At 48.5% G+C, this 18,278-nt stretch overlaps 1 protein-coding gene across 2 annotated transcripts; it reads left to right on the top strand.

The window, feature by feature from the left end:
- Nucleotides 1–879: 879 nt before the first annotated feature.
- On the top strand, nt 880–17,131 carry RARS1 (arginyl-tRNA synthetase 1). Of its 2 annotated transcripts, XM_032703052.1 has the most exons (16): nt 880–960; nt 2,466–2,565; nt 5,721–5,855; nt 6,371–6,559; nt 9,869–9,980; nt 10,951–11,051; nt 11,504–11,625; nt 11,942–12,062; nt 12,374–12,503; nt 12,698–12,802; nt 13,688–13,866; nt 14,208–14,317; nt 14,979–15,084; nt 15,643–15,815; nt 16,395–16,642; nt 16,979–17,131. In XM_032703052.1, the coding sequence occupies exons 4-16, from the start codon at nt 6,407–6,409 to the stop codon at nt 17,086–17,088; spliced, it is 1,770 nt and encodes a 589-aa protein (XP_032558943.1). In that variant the 5' UTR covers nt 880–960; nt 2,466–2,565; nt 5,721–5,855; nt 6,371–6,406; the 3' UTR covers nt 17,089–17,131. The 2 variants fall into 2 exon arrangements, with proteins under 2 accessions (XP_032558943.1, XP_032558941.1); XM_032703050.1 differs by lacking the exon at nt 2,466–2,565 and having other exon boundaries at nt 896–960.
- The last annotated feature ends 1,147 nt before the right edge of the window (nt 17,132–18,278 follow it).

Below are 18,278 nucleotides of genomic sequence, written 5' to 3'. Positions count from 1 at the left end.
CCCTTCCCTTCCCTTCCCTTCCCTTCCCAAACCTTCCCAAACCTTCCCTTCCCAAACCTTCCCTTCCCAAACCTTCCCAAACCTTCCCAAACCTTCCCAAACCTTCCCAAACCTTCCCTTCCCAAACCTTCCCTTCCCAAACCTTCCCAAACCTTCCCAAACCTTCCCTTCCCAAACCTTCCCTTCCCAAACCTTCCCTTCCCAAACCTTCCCAAACCTTCCCAAACCTTCCCAAACCTTCCCAAACCTTCCCTTCCCAAACCTTCCCTTCCCTTCCCAAACCTTCCCAAACCTTCCCTTCCCAAACCTTCCCAAACCTTCCCAAACCTTCCCTTCCCTTCCCTTCCCTTCCCTTCCCAAACCTTCCCAAACCTTCCCAAACCTTCCTTCCCAAACCTTCCCAAACCTTCCCTTCCCAAACCTTCCCTTCCCTTCCCAAACCTTCCCTTCCCAAACCTTCCCTTCCCAAACCTTCCCAAACCTTCCCAAACCTTCCCAAACCTTCCCTTCCCAAACCTTCCCAAACCTTCCCTTCCCAAACCTTCCCAAACCTTCCCTTTTCCTTCTCCTCTCCCATTCCTTCTCCCCCCTTCCCTTTCCTTCCCTCTTCTCCTTCTTCCTTTCCTTCTCCCCCCTTCCCTTTCCTCCTCCTCCCATTCCTTCTCCCCCCTTCCCTTTCCTTCTCCTTCTCCCTTTCCTTCTCCCTTTCCTTCTCCCCCCTTCCCGTCCCTCCTCCCTTCCCGACACAAGCTCTCCCAGGTTGTGCACAGCAGGCTCGGGGAGCCGGGGCGCAGTTTCCAGGGCGGCATTCCCGACGGATGGGCGCGGTCCTCCCCGCCGCCAGGGGGCGCTGCCGCCGCCGTCCCTCCTCTTTCCGCTTCCCGCGGCGCCGCTCCCGGTTCCGGCCGCCCGAGGATGGAGGCGCGCGTGGCGCAGAGCGCGGCCCGGCTGGCGCGGCAGGTACGGGGCGGGACAGCCCGGGAACAGCCCGGCATAACCCGGGATAACCCGGGAGAGCCTGGCACGGCACGGCACGGGAGAGCCGCGGGGCGCAGGGGGCGGGCGAGCCCCGGGGGCGCTCCCCCGGCACCGCCCGGGGCGCGGGTCGGTGTGTGAGGGGAGGGCGGGCAGGGCTGAGGCGCCTCCTCGACCGCTCCCCTGGGTGCCGAGGCAAAGAGCAGCGTTACAGCACAGCCTCGGGCCTGACGCTCTGTGCTCGTGATAAACTTCTGCAAAAAGTCTCCCCAGGAGTCATCGGGAGCCGGTGCTGGGTGTCCCTGTCCCAGTTCCCGGTTCTGTGCCCGGCCGCGCCGGCACCACCCGCTCCAGGAGGGTCCAGGGCCAGGAGCGTGTCCCGGGAGCCCAGGGCAGCTCCAGGAGTGCGCTCCCAGAGCACCTGTTGGATGGAGAGCGGGTGTGCCCATGGCAGCCCTGGCCTTCTCCAGCTGGGTTGTGGCAGCCATGTGGTGCTCAGGGTTGGGTAAAGGTGTTGACAACCCTCTCTCTTTTCAGTGATAATAACAATAATAAAAGATAAATCAGGCTGCCAGGTCTGCCCCAGTCAGTGATCAGTATTGACGGTCGAGGACAGAGGCAGCTTCAGGAAAGCTTTGACTCCACAGGTTGACTTCTCATATGTTGCCCCAGGAGCATCTGACTGAGAGGTTCTGGACATTTGGCTTGTGGCTTTTTGCCTCCCATACTTGTGTGTTCTTAAGCGGCTTTCCAGTGTGTTTTCTGCTTACAAACATAAGACAAGCACTGCCATAAAGCACTGAGATAATAAATCTGGCTATTGAATCTCTGCAACTCCTCTCTGCCTCTGATTTTCCCTTTCTTCTTTGATGCTGCCGGGAGAGGAAGCACATCTTGGATATTCTGGTAAAGGTGTTCTCCCTTTGCCAACACTGCAGTCTGGTCTTTAGTCCATAAAAAAATTCCAGTCACTGAAGGAAAGCAGGGGAACAGTGTTCAGCTCTAACTCCAGGAGGCTGAAGGAGGCCCTGTGGAAATACTGAGCCTCAGCCTACCTGACACCTTTCTCCACAGCTCCCTGTGCCAGCTGCAGCAAGCCCTGGAGCCTGTGGTGAGCCAGCCTGCAGGAGTCATTAGCTCTTCAGGAAAATAACCCAACCAGGAGCAAGAAGTGTGTGCTGAGTTATTGCACTGAGCCAGCTGAGCAGGGCTTGGCAAAGTAGGAATAGACATAAAACTGATCAGGAGGCAAGAAGAGAGATGTTCAGCTCCCTTTCCCTTGCTCCCTCAGGCCATTTTCTCCCCCTTTTTTTTTTTTCTTTGAAACATGAGGGAGAAAAGCTCTGTCACATTAAAGCCCAGAGACAGAAGCCTATGCAAGTTTCTTGTTAATTCAGTGGGATCTTTGGAAGATGGTCTTATGTGCTAAGGGAAAAGGTGAGGGTGATTTTGGTCCTATTGAAAAAGCTGTAGTTTTTTTGTATTTACAGGTGAGGGGAAGATTTCTAGTACTCAGCTGACCAAAGAGCCCTTGGAGATGTCAGCATGGCCTCATGTAATTCCTGCAGCTTCTCATGAGGTGGTCATCAGGTATGACCCTTTACTGACAAGTTGTGATAGTGCAGGTAGAATAAACCAGGGGGTGACACTTTATGACCTGAACAGCAGTTTTCCCTTCCTTTTCTCAGTCACACATCTTGTAGATCAGAGGAGTGTTGGTGTTGTCTCCCTTCCTCACTTGGATGGTACCACGAGAGAGGAGTTACAAGGGTTATCTGTAGTTTGTTTTTCAGAAAGAATGTAGAATTTATAATACTCCTTCCATAACATCTAGTATTCACAGGTGATTTCCTAGAGAATTAGCTTTATCACGAGATGCAGGGATAGGGGGCATTTATGATGTGAATATCTAAAGACCTTGTTCCAGGTGAGCTCAGCAACATGGTTATGGATTCTGGGGGGGTTGCAGAATCATAGCATATCTCAAGTTGGAAGGGACTCACGAGGATCATCATTTATTGGGATCCCAACCCCATTGATTCTGGAATCCAGTGTAAGCATTGCTTAGTTCAAGCTTTTCTGCTGGGTTGTTTTGAATGAAAACTTCATCATCTGTATTAGCTGTTGATGAGAATAAAAAGGGGGCCTGAAATGGCAGCAGCAACACTGGGGTAGGCAGCTGGGCCACCATGGTGAAACCTTCTGCTCTCAATTCTCACTCAGGTAACATAAGGACTGCTACTGAAACTTTCTGAAGAATAGGAGCACTGTATGTGATAGGCAAATGTGATAGTCTGGAGTGACAAATGGGCTTGGTCAAACCTGAAATGGGGCCAGCCCAAATGCCTCCAGGTGTCTCTGCTGCTTTAGTGCAGTCATGGGAAAGAACTAGATGAGACTTGCTGAGCTGTGACACTGTTTTAGAGGTTTTTACCTCCTGGCCAAATTAGGATACTAATTGTCACCCTGTGTCTAGGTGGGAAAAGCTGTTTGGGCCAGGTATCTGCCCCAGGGGTTGGTGATTCCTGAGAATCCTAGTTTTGGTTTCTGGCTGTGCATGTGGATAAACCTCTTTCCTCATCCTTCCTCGTAGACTAACAGTATGGAAAGAAGCTGCAGTAGGATACTGGTTGTCTCACCTCCTGCAGGTCTTCCCTTGGGTAGCCAGAGGTGTTTGTGATGATGGAAGAAAATCCAAATCAAATTCCTGTTCTGAAAAGCTGGTACTGAAACATCTTGGTGGTTACAGCTTTGGAGGAATCATTTAATGCAGGAGGAGTATGTGTGAGCTGCTGCTTGTCTTGGATATGCAGTGATTTTAGTTTCAAAAGCAGAATGTGATGTTCTGGGTCTGGACAAGGTTTGCCCTCGATGCAGAACTCTCCTTGGGGTCTTGGTAGCCTGTCCTGAAGGTGGTGACTTTGCTAGAGGAAAGACAGTACTGTGTGGACACAGAATTTACAGATAATGTGTTAAGAGTAGAAGCTACCTTTGTGCTTTTCTTTAAAGCACATTCTGGAGTTGAGGGGAATGAGATATGCATTTCACTGCTCTAATGTTCTTTTAAGTCAGTTTGTAGCAATAATGGTCACTGAAACTTACAGTGACTCAGCTGTGAAAACACAATGAATTCTCTCTTGTGCTGTTTTAAACATGAAGTTCAGAAGATTTTTCAAAGGGGTGTATAAGTTATATGAAATGCTATGAGGTTCAGGCCAGGAAGAAAATCCTGAAATAAACCAGTCTGTTTGCTGTTGGTTGTATGGGGGGAGGTTGGTGTACATGAGAGAAAAACAGTTGGGGCACATACTTTGGCTTGCTAGAGCTGAAATGGACTATTTGAAGTGAGTTAAGGTGCAGCTGTTCAATGATTTTGGTTATCTAAAAGCCAAACTGGAGGATTTTATAAAGTTTGGGGTTTTTTTTTTTCATCAGAGTCCTATTTTTTCACATCTGAATTGCAAGAAGCAGCATCCCGTTCTCCTGTAGCAGAGGAGACCTTGAGGCTGTAAAAGAAGTGTGCCATAAACTGAAGCACAGCTGAAGAGTGACCTCAAAAGTACTGATTTTCAGCTTGGCCCACAAATAGGCCAATCTTAAGATTATTTTGCCTCAGCTTAGGTTTTTGAGCATCTGCAGTTAGTTACAGCAGCATTTCTGGGAGCTGTTGTTCAGGTGGACATACAGGACCAGAAGATTCAGTGGCCCAGTTTTTTTCCTAATTAAATATTCTGTTTGTTTCAAGAGCAACAAAGCAAATGAGCCCTTTTTGATAAGGTTTGGTGGCCTGTTTGACTGCAATAATAGCCTGAGCTGCATCCTGCTGTGGAAGTTCTGGCAGAGAAGAGCCTGGATGGGGGAGCTGAGGGGCTGGGAGCCAGGGTGAGCAGTGCTTGCTGCCTCTCCTTCCACAGAAGCAGTGAGCCCCTTAAATCTCCAGGCTGTTGTGTGTGAGCCAGGTTTGTGGCTCAGGGCACAAAGCCTGTTACAGAGGAGAACAAGAGATGGACCACAGAGGTGAAATTTCAGCTGTTTGGCTTCTTTAGGGAGTGGGGTGAGGAAAATTCCTGCTCCTTGCAGTAGCTTGCAACCATGAGTCCAGGCTGTGAAGACTGGAGGGACACAAGGAAGTTTGCTTATTTGGATCACCTGAAATTCCTGATTGCTCCTGAATGCCTTGTGTCAGTTTTAAGGGAGAAGCCACACTGAAGGCAGGGAAGGAAAGGTTCTGTGTCTGGGTGGAAGTGAGTGCACACTGCAGAAATGCTCCTGTGCAGCAGCAGGCTGTACTTCCTGGCATTCCTGCCTCCAGGTGGGGTTTGAGCTTCCTGGGGTTGTGAGTGATTGTGGTTTCCTCCTCTGGAAGAAAAACTGTGAGATGGTGAAACTGGCTGAAGGAGGCTTTAGGGGATTTTGAGTCACATCATTTGACATCTTTATTAGATTAAAAAAGCTGAAGGAAGAGGTTATTTTGGGTTGATCCTTTATTAGCATGACCTGTTGTCTTTCTTGCACTTTTGTCCTGATATCAGTGAGATTGCCTTCTGACTGCCTTTTTTTAAGAACACTTCAGAATCCCTGGTTTTGATACAAATAGAAACAACCTTTACACAGTACTTGTTTGGAATTATTCAACTTCCATGTCCTTGCTGTTACCTTTATGAGAGGCCAAATAGATCTTGTCGCTCATCACCTCCTGCCCCCACTCCAGGAACTGCTATGTGACAATTCAATTTGCTTTCCAGGAAAACGAGATCAAGTTGTTGACTGCAGAAATTGAGCATCTGAAGAACTTTGGGTGCTTGGGAGTGTCCCCCAGTTTGGAAGGGCTGCGAGACGAAAACGCAAAGCTCAAGTATCGGTTAAATTTCCTTCAAAAGGTAAGAACAAAGAATTCTTGCAGCAGCATGTGGGTTTTTTTTGTTCTCATTAAGGCAAGCTAAATAAGTGATGTCAGTGCGTTAGAGCTAGTGGTGTGTGACAGTGTGCTCACTCTGCATTCTGACACCTTAACTGGGGGCACATCAGATATTTTTTGGTTCCCTAAACAGAAACCTACCTTATGAAAAGTGTCAGTAGGTCAGCAAGCCCACACTGTCACATTTTGGCAGTCATGCACTGGGTGGCCAAGCTAAGGTCTGTCCCAGGATCACTGACAAAGGTGTGAGAAGTAATGCAGCCCTGCATTCGGGGAAAGGTTTGTGCTGGGAAGTTCAACAGGAGAATCACCTGATTTTTATGTTGTACGTGTTGCTCCTGTGCCTAGAGGTGTCAGCCAGATCTGTCAACTGTGCTTTGCCAGGCAGCCAAGGGGAAAAGTGGGATGTAACAGTTCCTCAGATGTTGTGAATTTAACCTTCTGGATCTTGTTGGTTTTTTGTTGGTTTTTTTTCAGAGCCTTCAGGAGGAAAGAAGTAAAACAGTAAAAAGCATGATTAATATCAACAGCTGTCTTCAGGAGATCTTTGGAGCTGCTATTCAGGCTGCCTACCCAGAGTTAGAAAACCCTCCACTGGTGGTGACACCAAGTCAGCAGCCCAAATTTGGGGATTACCAGTGTAACAGTGCCATGGCCATATCACAGGTAAATGTAAACAATCTTAACAAAGAAGGAAAAATGAGGATGTTGTCTGTTGGAAGCTAAGTGACAGATAGCACAGTGAAAGTTGCAATCCTGGACTTGTTGTAGCTGTCTGGGCTGAGAATTGAGTGTGTGTCTAATGGCATTTTGGGGGAAGCATTTGCCTTTACAGAGTTGACCTTTAAAGTTTAGATGACTGGTATGAGAGAGTTAATGTGTAACACAGGAAAATGCTCAGTTCATGGGATCTAAATCCAATCACGATTCAAGTGCTGCATTGATTTACTAATGATGTGCAATTATCTACCAATTAGTGAGCTGTATGTTTGGAACTAAAACCAGCAAAACAATAAATCACAATTCCAGGGAGTTACGAAATGTTGAGAAACACCTGCATAATTCTGCATCCTCTTCCCTACTGCCAGGAAAGTGTGATGTCCCCAAACATTTGCACAGTTATGTGCACATACTCCCTTCTCGGGGGCAGGTGACAAACAGCTGCCCCATCCCTTGGGGCTGCAGGTTCCCCTCACTGCTCACACCTCCTGTTGTGAGTGTTTTGTGGGTGCTGATTGTTGTTGTGTTCCTGAATTTTCAGTTCTGTGACTAATGCTCTTTCCAACCTTTTGAAGTGGACTATTCCACACACCTTTTGTGCTCTCATTCCTGTCTCATTGGCTTGTTATCCAAGCATTTGCTAAGTGGAGGCTATGTGGGCATCCCTACATCTGGTTTTATTTAATTTTAAAGTAAAATCTGCTATTTTATTTTAAATTAGCAAAAGGCAGGAAACATGGGGGGTTTGTTACAATGTTCTAATGTTGGAGCTTTTCAGGCAGCTGTAAGGATGGTTCCACTTTACAAAACCCCTGTTTAGTGTGTGCAAAGGAAGGAGTGGATTTTTTAGCCTGGCTGGTATCAGCAGTTACTTAGGAAACTATGGTATTGCTACTTTGTGGAAGATATTTGACCAAAGAGGACCCAGATAGAACAAGAGATACTTCAGCAGTTGGCTGTGACTGTGCTGAAGTAAAACCAGGAGGTGTGGGAGAAAGCAAGCACCCAAACTTTGAATGCATTGGTGCCTTTGAGCCACTAAATAGACTCTTTGTAACGGCAGATCTTTTATTTGGCAATCTCAACAGAGACAACTTTTTTCTTTTTTTTTCACATGTTCTGCTGTCAGTTCACCTCTATGAATGCACTAGACTGGCAGTTTTGACATGGAGCTTGCACTGCCATGCGTGGAACTGTGCTCCCCCAGGTCTCCATCGGCAGCCGCCGTGCCCGTTGTCCGGGCACACGGAGCGTGACTGGCCATACGTGCCAGCCAGCAGGCGCCTGGCCGGGAGTGCCAGGGCGGAAACAGCCCTCACCAATACGTGTGCCTTCCCCTGGTCTCATTAGCATATTGTGACAGGGCTGAGCCCCCTGGGTGACTGCACTGACACGGGATTCAGAGCGTTGCCACTTTTCTGACCGCTGCGTTACCCCAATTAAGTCGCGGTTGGGATTCTCCAGCGGTCCCGGCTTCCCAGCGCCGACGTTGTTCACATAACTCGGTGTCTGAGCGGGCCCCTCCAAGCCAGGGTTTCGAGTTCCAGGTTGTCAGCTGTGCTGGTGAATAAGGGTTCCTAGTGCTGGGCTTGGCTGTGGAGCTTGTTCCCTGCATAGTGGGCTGGAGCTTGGCAGTGCTCACCCAGGCAGCAGTCTGAGAGTGTGTCAGCACAGCGGAGCCAGGGCATGACAGCAGCAGGTTATGTACTTCCTGTCAACCTAACTTTTAGGGGCTTGGCTGTGGGGCAGATCTCCCCAGGGTGTCCCCTGCACAGAGCCAGGATCACTGGGACTGCCAGAGGAGCCCTGGGACGTGCCAGGCAGCAGCCTCTCCCTGCAAGGCACTGATGTGGAAAGGGCCCTCACAAATGCCTATTGTTTTCCCGGGAGCTCATCAGCATATTAATGCCTGGGGTTTCAGCCAGGACCTCCCTCTGCTCCTTAGAGTCAATGGAGTATGGTAACCAGTTCTGGAATGGTTCAGATAACACGCCTGTTATCTGGTATAACATGCCCATAATCTGGTTTTGCATTTATTTTTCCTGTAGTTTACACTTTGCATAGCATTAAAGGCATAAAGGAGGTTTGCTTTTCTTGGCCATTCTAAGCCTTTACCATTCTATAAAGATCCTGTTATGATCAGCTGTATGACAGGTTAAACAGGAAGCTGAAAACTTTAGTAGAAATACATTTTGCAGCAGACTGCAAGTTAGCAAATACAACCAAATTCTGAGTTGACAAAGAGGTACTTGATCTTCGTGGCCTTGATGGGAGCGAGGTGATGAGTTTTCAAACACATCACAGTAATAGCAGAAAATCACCTGCTCAGAAACAAATAGTTATGGTAATTTTATCCAGTGTGAATGTAGCGTTTTGCAAGGGGTGGGTTGAACTAGCTCACAGAATCCTCCTAAAGGGTATTTTTGTAAGATTTACCAAAAGCTATGTGAGAAGATGCTTTGGGAATGGACAGGGAAATTTGGGAGTTGGACTAAATGATCTTTGAAGGTCCCTCCAACCCAAACTGTTCTAAAGCAGTCACTGTATGTAAATTTTGAGTTCCTCACAGTGGGCCACTCATGGCTCCAGGGAAAAGGAGCAAGCTACTTTCCCAGTAGTTTTTCTGATGCTCTCTTAGGAAAAAGAGTAGTGTTAGAATTATCTTTGATTGCTTGGGCTGTTGGGTTTTATTTATTTATTCCCTTATTTATTAAGCTTAAGACTAAGGCAGGACTGAAGGCAGTTTGCTTTGGTTGCTTTTAGTCATAAATAGCAGACTTGCTCTGAAACCACACTCATAGAGTCTGCTGGAGGCACAGTTCAGAACTTCACATATGAATGCTGGCAGAGCTGAGGACACCCATGAGACTGCTCGACAGGATTGTGCAGCAGTGTGAAGGACTGTGCCAGATATGCTGACTTTTAAAGCGTTTGTCTCTTTTGCTAGCTTAAAAAAATACAAATTGGCCAAACCACTTAACATGTTTTGAAAAGTAACCTGGGAGATTTTCTTCTGACGTGGAGACTGCTCTGAGAAGAAGGGGGTGAACCTGTTGGGTCCAGTCAGGCTTCTGCTCTGGAGAACTGATCTGATCTGTAAAATTCACTAGAGATGTTTTTCTTTGTGTGCATCTCTGCATTATGAAGCTGAAGGACCATGAGGATCTTTCAGTGCCACAGTATCTGTGTTTCTGTTCCATTCTGTAGAATGTTTTGGAGGATTGAATTTTACTTGATCTTCTTGTTGTGTTTCAGATACTGCTCAAAACCAAGGAACAGAAGGTTATCCCACGAGAAATCGCCGACAAAATAGCAAAAAACATCCCTGCCAATGAGTGCATTGAGAAGGTCGAAATTGCTGGTCCTGGTGAGATTAGTTTCATTTTATACAGTAGGTTTTAAAGCAGAAAGGGCATTTTTATACTGGATAGTGAACAGGGAAGCTGAGCAGAGTTCAACTCAACTGCGTTTTGCGATTTAAAACTGCAGTTTGAATTTAAAACTGCAGGGTGAATTAGCTGCTCCTGTCTTGGTGAGCTTTGTAGCCCTCAGACTTGGGCAGCAGCAGAAATCTACCTCTGTATTAAAACTGACAAGTATGATCCTGACCCCCTTAATTAGCAGTTTTTCCATTGATGCTTAAGGGACCAACTTTTCCTCTTTGAATACTGGTAATAGGTATCAGGCCACAGTCATGAAATCACAGCAAGAATTGATATGCCCTTCTTGCTGTTCCTTGCACTGAGAGGCTGGAGCAGCATGGAGGGTTTTCATTGCTGCATCTGTTTTATCCCTGTGACCCAAGAAGAATGAAGGGCTTCAGCATAAACACAAAAATCCCATGGCACAGCCCTTCTAGTGCTTGGGCATAAATTTGTTGATTGGCTCTGTGAAGCAGGAGAAGTAAAACGGTGTCATCCCACAAGCATGTGAAACTGTATGTTTTAGGATATTAATTTTAAAAAAAGGAGACAGAGCAGGATCTGGTTTTGCATTCTGGAAACCAGATTATTTATTTCCTTGTAAAAAATTGTTTTTATAAGTTCACCTTTGAGAGACAGTGCACGAAAAGGAGTTATGTCAGTGGTGTAGCTTGAGCATCTGACTCCTGCAGTAAAGGCTGTAGTGGTGTGAATCAGACTCTTCTAATGTGGGAACAGAAATTGTCTTCCAGTGACAGCTTTGTTGTCCTGTGGCTGAAAAGTGTTTTGTTCTGTCAAGCTGACTTCACGTGCTTTTGTGCTTGAGGAAACAGAAATCCAAGGGCAAAGGAAATAGAAAGTAGTTTGAGGCATTTCTGCAGCCCCAGCACTGATGGTTGGTTTTGTCCTCTAAAGGTTTTATCAACGTCCACTTGAGAAAGGATTTTGTGTCGAAGCAGCTGAGCAGTTTATTGATGAATGGAGTTCAACCACCAGCCATTGGCAAAAGGAAAAAGGTACAGCAGTGAGCACACAGGCATCTGCTATAGGTGAAACATGCTGGACTGCAGGTAGCTTTGAAACACACCCCTGAAATGCTGTGCTGAGCAGATGTCCATGTCAGCAGGTTGTTAGAGCAGAGTAAGTGGGATGTGGCAGAGGGCTCATGGGTAGGCTGTGTGTACGTGGTGTGGTCTCTGGGGGGTGAGGGACAGGGCTCCCTGGGGCAGGTGGTGTGCCCAGGTCAGTCTGGGAGTGATCCCTGACCCTGAGCTGGGCTGCAGCAAAGCCCCAGTGCTCTGATGTCCCCTCTGGGCCCTCTGCTGTGTGTGCTGCTGGCAGCAAAGGGTGTGAGGATCAGCAGAGGTGAGCCCTGTTCCCCCCGCTGCCCCTCAACAACACCCAGATTAAACACAAGAGGTGTGGAAATGGCCACTGCCTTTTATTCCTGCGTTCCTTTGTGTCCAAGGTGGTGGTGGATTTTTCATCCCCTAACATTGCCAAGGAGATGCATGTTGGCCACCTGAGGTCTACCATCATCGGGGAGAGCATGTGCCGACTGTTCGAGTTCGCGGGTTATGACGTTCTGAGGTGAGAGGTGATTTTGGGGTGTGGTGGGCTTGGTTTGTGCAGTACCTGTCTCTGTGCTTTGGCCTGTGTTGGTCTTTGTTTATAAGCACATGGCAAATAACCTGTTATGTGTAGAAACACAGTAAGATGAGCAAGTGTAGCAGTGTAAGAAATCAAGGGGGGCAGCAGCTTCATTGCAGTGAAACTGGGGGAGCTTGACTGGTTTGGGTTTCTGGTATTACGTGTGTTCCTTCTTTTGGAATATATATTTTTTAAATGTGTGTATCTTAGAGCATATCTTTAAAAAATCATTATTGTGCTCTTCAATTGCTTCAAGGTTAAACCATTTAGGAGATTGGGGCACCCAGTTTGGAATGCTCATTGCTCACCTCCAAGACAAATTTCCGGATTACTTAACTGTTTCTCCTCCCATTGGGGACCTCCAAGCTTTTTACAAGGTATTTGTAGCCAAATAAGTGTGATACTTATGTCAGCATCTCAAAAGCAGATGGAAGAACTTTACAGATTGCAGAGTATTTTGGAGAAACAAAAGAATCAAATCACTGTTAATAGATTATTGCAGTAGCCTCCCACGGGGTAATGAATTGTGGTATCTGGTACTGAGTTGTCTGTATGGGGTATGATCAGAGGGCTTTGTAAGGTTGCAGCCTCTGTGTCTTTTGGGATGAGCGTGCTTGGAGGGGCTGTTATGAATGGCAGCTGGTTTCAGGGGAGAAGGCAGTGCTTTTCCACCTGTGTTTCACTGCAGGAATCCAAGAGGAGGTTTGACACAGAGGAGGAGTTTAAGAAACGTGCCTACCAATGTGTGGTGCTGCTGCAGAGCAAAAACCCCGACTTCATCAAGGCCTGGGAGCTCATCTGTGACGTGTCACGCAAAGGTGACTTTGCCAGGTCCAGAAACGTGTCTCAGCAGTAGAACAGTGGGGCTTTCCTCACCTTTATGTCTGAGCCCATGCTCCTGTTTTCTGTTGAAAATCACTGCCACACTGCTACGAGAAGCTTAAAGTAAAAAGCCAGTGGTTACCACTGTGTGCCTTTAATGGAAGTATTTTGTTCTGTTTCCCTCCTCAAGAATTCCAGAAAATCTACAAGTGTTTGGACATCACACTCATAGAGAGAGGGGAATCGTTCTACCACGAGATGATGAAAGACATCGTCAAAGAATTTGAAGATAAAGGTGAGGCTTTTGGTCTCAGGTCAGAATTTCTGCAGCTGTGAGGATGTGTGGTAACCTCACTCCTACTCAGCGAGGCTTAGGGCTGATGGTTTTCAAGTTGCACGTTCCCCACCTTTGCTTTTTCTCTCGACCACATTTCCTAAATGTGGAACTTTCATGGCTTTTCCTTCTTTCTGCATTAGCAGAATTAATTCTTATATGTTTCATTCCAGAAAGCTTGAATCTTACATCAAAATCATTTGTGATATTTGTAGGCAATAGCATGAGGTACTACTGGAATTTATTGTATTCTGAATAAACAGTCAGGGAGCAATACAGGACAGACTTCCTGGTCTTAGTGTTGTGACTGTGTGGGAACTTTGAGAAATCTCTGTGAAGACAGTGGGATTTTTGGATCATGTTGACTTTGAAACTGGCAAGAAGCCAAATGCAGCATAAAAAGTCTCTGGTTTTACGTGTTCCTGTCTGGATTCAGCAGTTCTTGAGTCTCACTGTCTGAAGTGTTCTGACTAGTCTTACCTCTGAAAGACTTCATGCTAAGTCCTCATTGCATCTCCATACTTTGTGTTGCCTTTAATGTCATACCTTGTGATGCTGGGTTTGTGGCTGTACAGGGGGATCTGGATGCCAGTGTTGGGAGTTTTTAAATTAGATCCCTTCTGGTAAGGCCACCTCTGTACAGATCTGCTTCCTTGTGTGTAGTTCTGGAAGTGCTGTACAGAATGTGACTTGGTTGACAAGGGAGTTCCATGTAGGTCTTTTCATATTTTGAGCCATTAATTATTTGATCATGTGAGTGTATGGTGGCATCAGGGAAGTGTTTCTGCTGGCCCACAAACCTCCCTACTGTGATAAAAGACAGAATGTTTTCCTTTGCTTTTGCAGGGTTTGTCCAGGTTGATGACGGGCGGAAGATCGTGTTTGTCCCGGGTTTCCCTGTGCCGCTGACAATCATGAAATCAGACGGAGGTTACACATATGACACATCAGACTTGGCTGCTCTTAAACACAGGCTGTGTGAAGAGAAGGGTGACATCCTTATCTACGTTGTGGACAGCGGACAGGTGAGTTCCCCAGCTCTGCTCTCACTGCTGGTGCAGCTCTTCACAAAGTGTGTTAAGTGCTGGATGCAGCAGTAACGCAGGTAGAACACCACAGGGTCTTTAGTGTTGTCGGTATATCTACCCCTTACCTGAGCAGTGATGGGAATTTACCATCTGTAAGCTTCTGTAAGCCAGGAAAACTCTTCAAAAGGTTGAACTTTCTACTGGGGAATTTCTCTGTGGAGCTTGAAAAATTTTAAGTCTCCTTGTTGGAGCGTTGTTGTGAATGAGATAAAGCAGGGAAGAAAACTGCACCTGGAGGAGTGGGCTGAGAACTGGTTTTTGGTGTTTATTCCTTGCAGTCTGTGCATTTACAAACAGTGTTTGCAGCTGGACAGATGATTGGCTGGTATGATCCCAAAGTTACCAGAGTGGCCCATGCAGCCTTTGGAGTGGTGCTGGGAGAAGACAAGTAAGTGCTTGGGTGCAGTTTTGCCTCTGTATTTGCCTTGGAGAGGATGTTTGAGTGAATGCAGGAGACTTGCTCGTTTGTTGACAAATATGTGACATGCCAAAAAAAAACCCAGAAGAAAGCACCTCATCCCATGCTGTTTTCCATAACTGTGTCATTTTGTTACCTGTCATTGTCCTTGATCCACTGGTGCTGTGGTCACATTCCCTCTTGGGCCTGGCTTCTGCTGCCTGGCATTTGGGGAGGGGCACTGGGATTGGCTGGTGGAAGCTGATGTGAATACTGGGAGATGGCAATGGTAAAGGCCACGATTTCCATTACTCTCTACCTTCTTCATGGTAGGTGAAACATAAGTTGGGAAAAGGCTGGCACTGGTATTGTATCCTGCCTGATGTCTGGAACTGGGACAGTTCTGACTGTGGGAGCCTTCCTGGTCAGCCCCCCATGGGTGTTCTCTCTGTTTTGTAGCTGTCTGTGATGGCAATTTCTTCAATACCAAGAGATCTGCCATGTGCCTTTTTACTAAGCCATAAGGTGTGAGCAGTGGAAATGCCTGCAAGAGGCTCTGGTGCATGTCCTGAATCTGCCTGGGGTGCCCTAGGCAGAGGGTGGAAGTGTTGTGCCTCTTATGCAGGTGGTCATTTTGTCTGTCTGTTTTCAGGAAGAAGTTCAAAACTCGTTCAGGGGATACAGTGCGTCTCATAGACCTGCTGGAAGAAGGGCTGAAACGAGCTATGGACAAGCTGAAAGACAAGGAACGGGACAAGGTGGGAACTGCTGGGTACTGCAGAGCTTCCTGGGGGTAGGAGCAGAAAGCTGGGCCTGGCAGGAGAGCAGGGCCTGCAGGAACTGTCACATCTCCCCAGTGTGATGGCAACAGCTGTGACTCCCCCAGGATGCAGGAGGTGATGGAACAATATAAAGTTTGGACTGTCCAAAATGCTCTGTAACAGTTGGAGGACCAGCTGTTTGTTATGTGTACAGGCAGTTTGTAAGAAGCAGGAGTACAGTATGAATGTCACACCTGACAGGTGGGACACTGTAGGGCTCAGAGGTCTTGTGGGCTGTCAGAGAGGGAGTCAGCCCTTAGCCTGGGCAGGGCTGCAGTGCAGTTGATTGCAAGAAAAGTGAGATGTGAATGTGGGGTTGTCTGGTGCCCTGAAGTGGAGAGGGGTGTGTGAACTGAGTACCACGTGGGTAAAATCCCCTCGCAGCCTGGGCTTTCCTCTTGAGCCCTGCTGGGTGGCCAGGGCTGCACGTTGTGGTTCATGAGGGCAGCGTAGTGTCCTTCCTCCTGACTGTGATCTGCTTTGAATTTGCACCAGGTCCTCACAGCAGAAGAGCTGAAAGCTGCCCAGACATCAGTGGCTTTTGGATGCATTAAATACGCAGATCTGTCCCACAACAGACTAAATGATTACGTGTTCTCCTTCGACAAGATGCTGGATGACCGAGGGAACACAGCTGCCTATCTGCTGTATGCCTTCACACGGATCAGGTGGGTGAGGGAGCAGGGGGAGGTGGTGCTGATGCTCTGCACGTGTGGGCAGAAGGGTGATGGTCACATCAGTGCTGTTGGAGGTTGGTTAGAGAAGGCAGCTACACTGGTGTGCACCACAGGCAAGATTTTATTTGTCACTGCAAATGGTGTGTGCTTTGCCACCTGAAATGGCTCCTCTGTGTGACACACATCCCAGGGAGGGAGCTGTGGGAGTTTCTGGTAGTCAGAGGATTTAGGTGGTTGGACAAGGGTGCACCTGAGTTCCAGCAGCTGCTCAGCTCAGGTGTTGCCATACCCCAAGTTTTTCTGGGACCCTGAGCCCTGGTTTGCTTGGCAGCATCATGTGTCCTTGCTGATGTGGGTGCCCAGAGCCTGGCCCTCCCTGTTCTTGTGCAGTGCCCTCCTGGATCACCCCGAGGGCAGGGCCTGCCCCTGTGTCCCCAGGGCTGATTGACCTCTTTGGCCTGGTCACCCAGGACTGGACATCAGTCCTGGGACAGGCCTTGACCAGGCTGGCCCCAGGCAGGCTGAGCAGTGGGAGCCCCACCAAGCATCCCATGTTGTGGATCATTCCAGGGCTATCGCTCGCCTGGCCAACATTGACGAGCAGATGCTGCGGAAGGCAGCCAAGGAGGAGGTGCTAATCCTCGACCATGAGAAGGAGTGGAAACTGGGCAAGTGCATCCTGAGGTTCCCTGAGATCCTGCAGAAGATCCTGGAGGACCTGTTGTTGCACACGCTCTGTGACTATCTGTATGAGCTGGCCACCACCTTCACTGAGTTCTACGACAACTGCTACTGTGTGGAGAAGGACAGGCAGACTGGTGAGTGTTGGCCGTGGGAGCTGCCACATGTCATAGTACAGACACTCTGCAGGGTGTTCCACTGTGCTGGGAAGGCTGTTGTCACACTACTTGCTGCTGCAGAACAAGGGTCTGTGTGGAAGGACAGCCTGTGTTGTCATCTGCGTGTGAGCAGGAAGGTTGAGCAGAGTTGGGAGCAGCCAGGCATCTGGAAACACAAGGGCTGGTCAGTCTGCCTGGCTTAGGGAGAGCAGGAGGGGCTCAGTGTGCCAGTCCAGGGCCAGGCTGTGGGCAGAGGGGAAGGCACCATTGGTTGTTCTGAGCAGCTGCTCCAGCTCCTGTGTTGGTGTTTTCCAGGCCAGATCGTGAAGGTGAACATGTGGAGGCTGCTCCTGTGCGAAGCCACCGCCGCCATCATGGCCAAGGGATTTGACATCCTGGGGATCAAGCCTGTCCAGAGGATGTAGCTGTGCCCTGTGGAATGACAATAAAGGGACTAAAACAACTGGAGTTGTCTGTGTCTGTTGGGATGGGGCTGTGGTAAGGGAAGGTGCTCTGGGGGAGCAGCACCCCCTTAGGAGAGAAAAGAAGAGAGGAATGAAAAGCAAGGAGGAAGTGCAGAGGCAGACGAGGGCTGTGGGCACAGCTCAGAGCAATTCCTAGTGCAGGATCCAAAGCCCATGAATTCCAAACACCCAAGGGTACCTCTGGGAAACCCTCCAGCCACGTGCAGCCTCCCTCATTCCCAGAGCCAACCTTACTGTGGCTGCTTCCATCCTCTTTACCTTATTTGCCAGGTATGAGCAGGTCACCAGGCCTTTGGTGTCATCTTGGTGCTGCAGGCAGGCAGAGAGCAGTTTTACCTGGAGGAGCAGGAAGCCCAAGGGAGAAGCAGATCAGTTAACTACACTCCCTCAGAGGAAAACACAAGGGAAATGCCCTTCCCCTCAGGAGCAATGTTTTGAATCCCTGCGGAGCTGGCAAACCTCTTTGCAGGGTGCATGCTGATCTTGGGGAATTGCTAGGAGCCACAGCTCCTGCCTTTGCCTTGGGATTTGTTGGAGGCTGTGCTGTGGGCCTCCTAAAAAGACCTTCAAACTCCTAAAGCAGCACAGAAACGCAGCTTTGGTGCATGGATAGAGGTGCTCACTGACATATGCATGTGTGTGTGTGTGTATGTATCTACATATACATGTATAGATCTATGTACATACAAAAGATCTGTGTCTGATGACATTTGTCTGATGTCCCAGGTTCTTCCCCCAGCTGGGGGAGGGATGGGCTATCACAGCTGGTCAGTGCCCAGTGCCTCATGTGGTGGGCACCAGCTGGGGCTTCAGCAAGTGCAGCCCTGTGCAAACACACTCCCGATGGCTGGCCCCCAGACATCAAACACAAAACCAAAAAAAACCAATCAAAAAACCAAAACCAAAATGAAACCAAACAAATAAAACTACAGTGTGCCCTCAAACCCACCCTGTGGTGACAGCCACACATGCTGGGGGCCTCACCCAGACCATGTGCTGTGCTCCCTGACCCCCTCTGTGCACTCACCTGCACCCACAGCCCTGCCAGGGCCGTGCACTCCCTCCTCCCGGGGCTGGGCAGGGCTGGGCAGTGCCAGGACCCCACCCTGCCCTACCTGTGGGAGGTGTTG

Source organism: Chiroxiphia lanceolata, chromosome 15, assembly GCF_009829145.1.
Source record: "Chiroxiphia lanceolata isolate bChiLan1 chromosome 15, bChiLan1.pri, whole genome shotgun sequence".
Taxonomy (NCBI): domain Eukaryota; kingdom Metazoa; phylum Chordata; class Aves; order Passeriformes; family Pipridae; genus Chiroxiphia; species Chiroxiphia lanceolata.
The sequence above is the reverse complement of the archived record's forward strand: the minus strand, read 5'-3'. Positions and strand labels throughout refer to the sequence as shown.